The following is a 441-nucleotide window of genomic DNA, read 5'->3' as shown; positions in this document are numbered from 1 at the left end:
CACGCCCGCGTCGGGGCCGCGGCGGCGGCGGCAGCGGCCGGGGCCTTCCTGCGATACATGCGACAGCCCATCAAGCAAGAGCTGATCTGCAAGTGGATCGACAGGGAGCCGCCTCCTCCACCTCCGCCTCCGCCACCGGGCGCTAGGAAGCCTTGCTCCAAAACTTTCAGCACGATGCAGGAGCTGGTGAGCCATGTCACCGTGGAGCACGTCGGTGGGCCCGAGCAGAGCAGCCACGTGTGCTACTGGGAGGAGTGTCCCCGTGAAGGCAAGCCCTTCAAAGCGAAATACAAACTCATCAACCACATCCGAGTACACACGGGAGAGAAACCCTTCCCTTGCCCCTTCCCCGGCTGCGGGAAGGTCTTCGCTCGTTCCGAAAACCTCAAGATCCACAAGCGGACTCATACAGGTGGGTTGTTCTTCACACCCACCCCCCCT

At 62.8% G+C, this 441-nt stretch overlaps 1 protein-coding gene across 1 annotated transcript in view; it reads left to right on the top strand.

Annotated features, from left to right (window-relative positions):
* The window catches only part of ZIC5 (Zic family member 5), a gene marked incomplete at its 3' end in the record, with an annotated part of 6,145 nt that overhangs the window by 1,034 nt on the left and 4,670 nt on the right, over positions 1-441 (top strand). Inside the window, exon 2 of the mRNA XM_031059562.1 lies at positions 1-412. Coding sequence (XP_030915422.1) covers positions 1-412 — 412 coding nt within the window. The remainder of the gene's footprint in view (positions 413-441) is intronic.

The sequence above is a fragment of the Geospiza fortis genome, unplaced genomic scaffold (genome assembly GCF_000277835.1).
Source record: "Geospiza fortis unplaced genomic scaffold, GeoFor_1.0 scaffold84, whole genome shotgun sequence".
Taxonomy (NCBI): Eukaryota; Metazoa; Chordata; class Aves; order Passeriformes; family Thraupidae; genus Geospiza; species Geospiza fortis.
The sequence above is the reverse complement of the archived record's forward strand: the minus strand, read 5'-3'. Positions and strand labels throughout refer to the sequence as shown.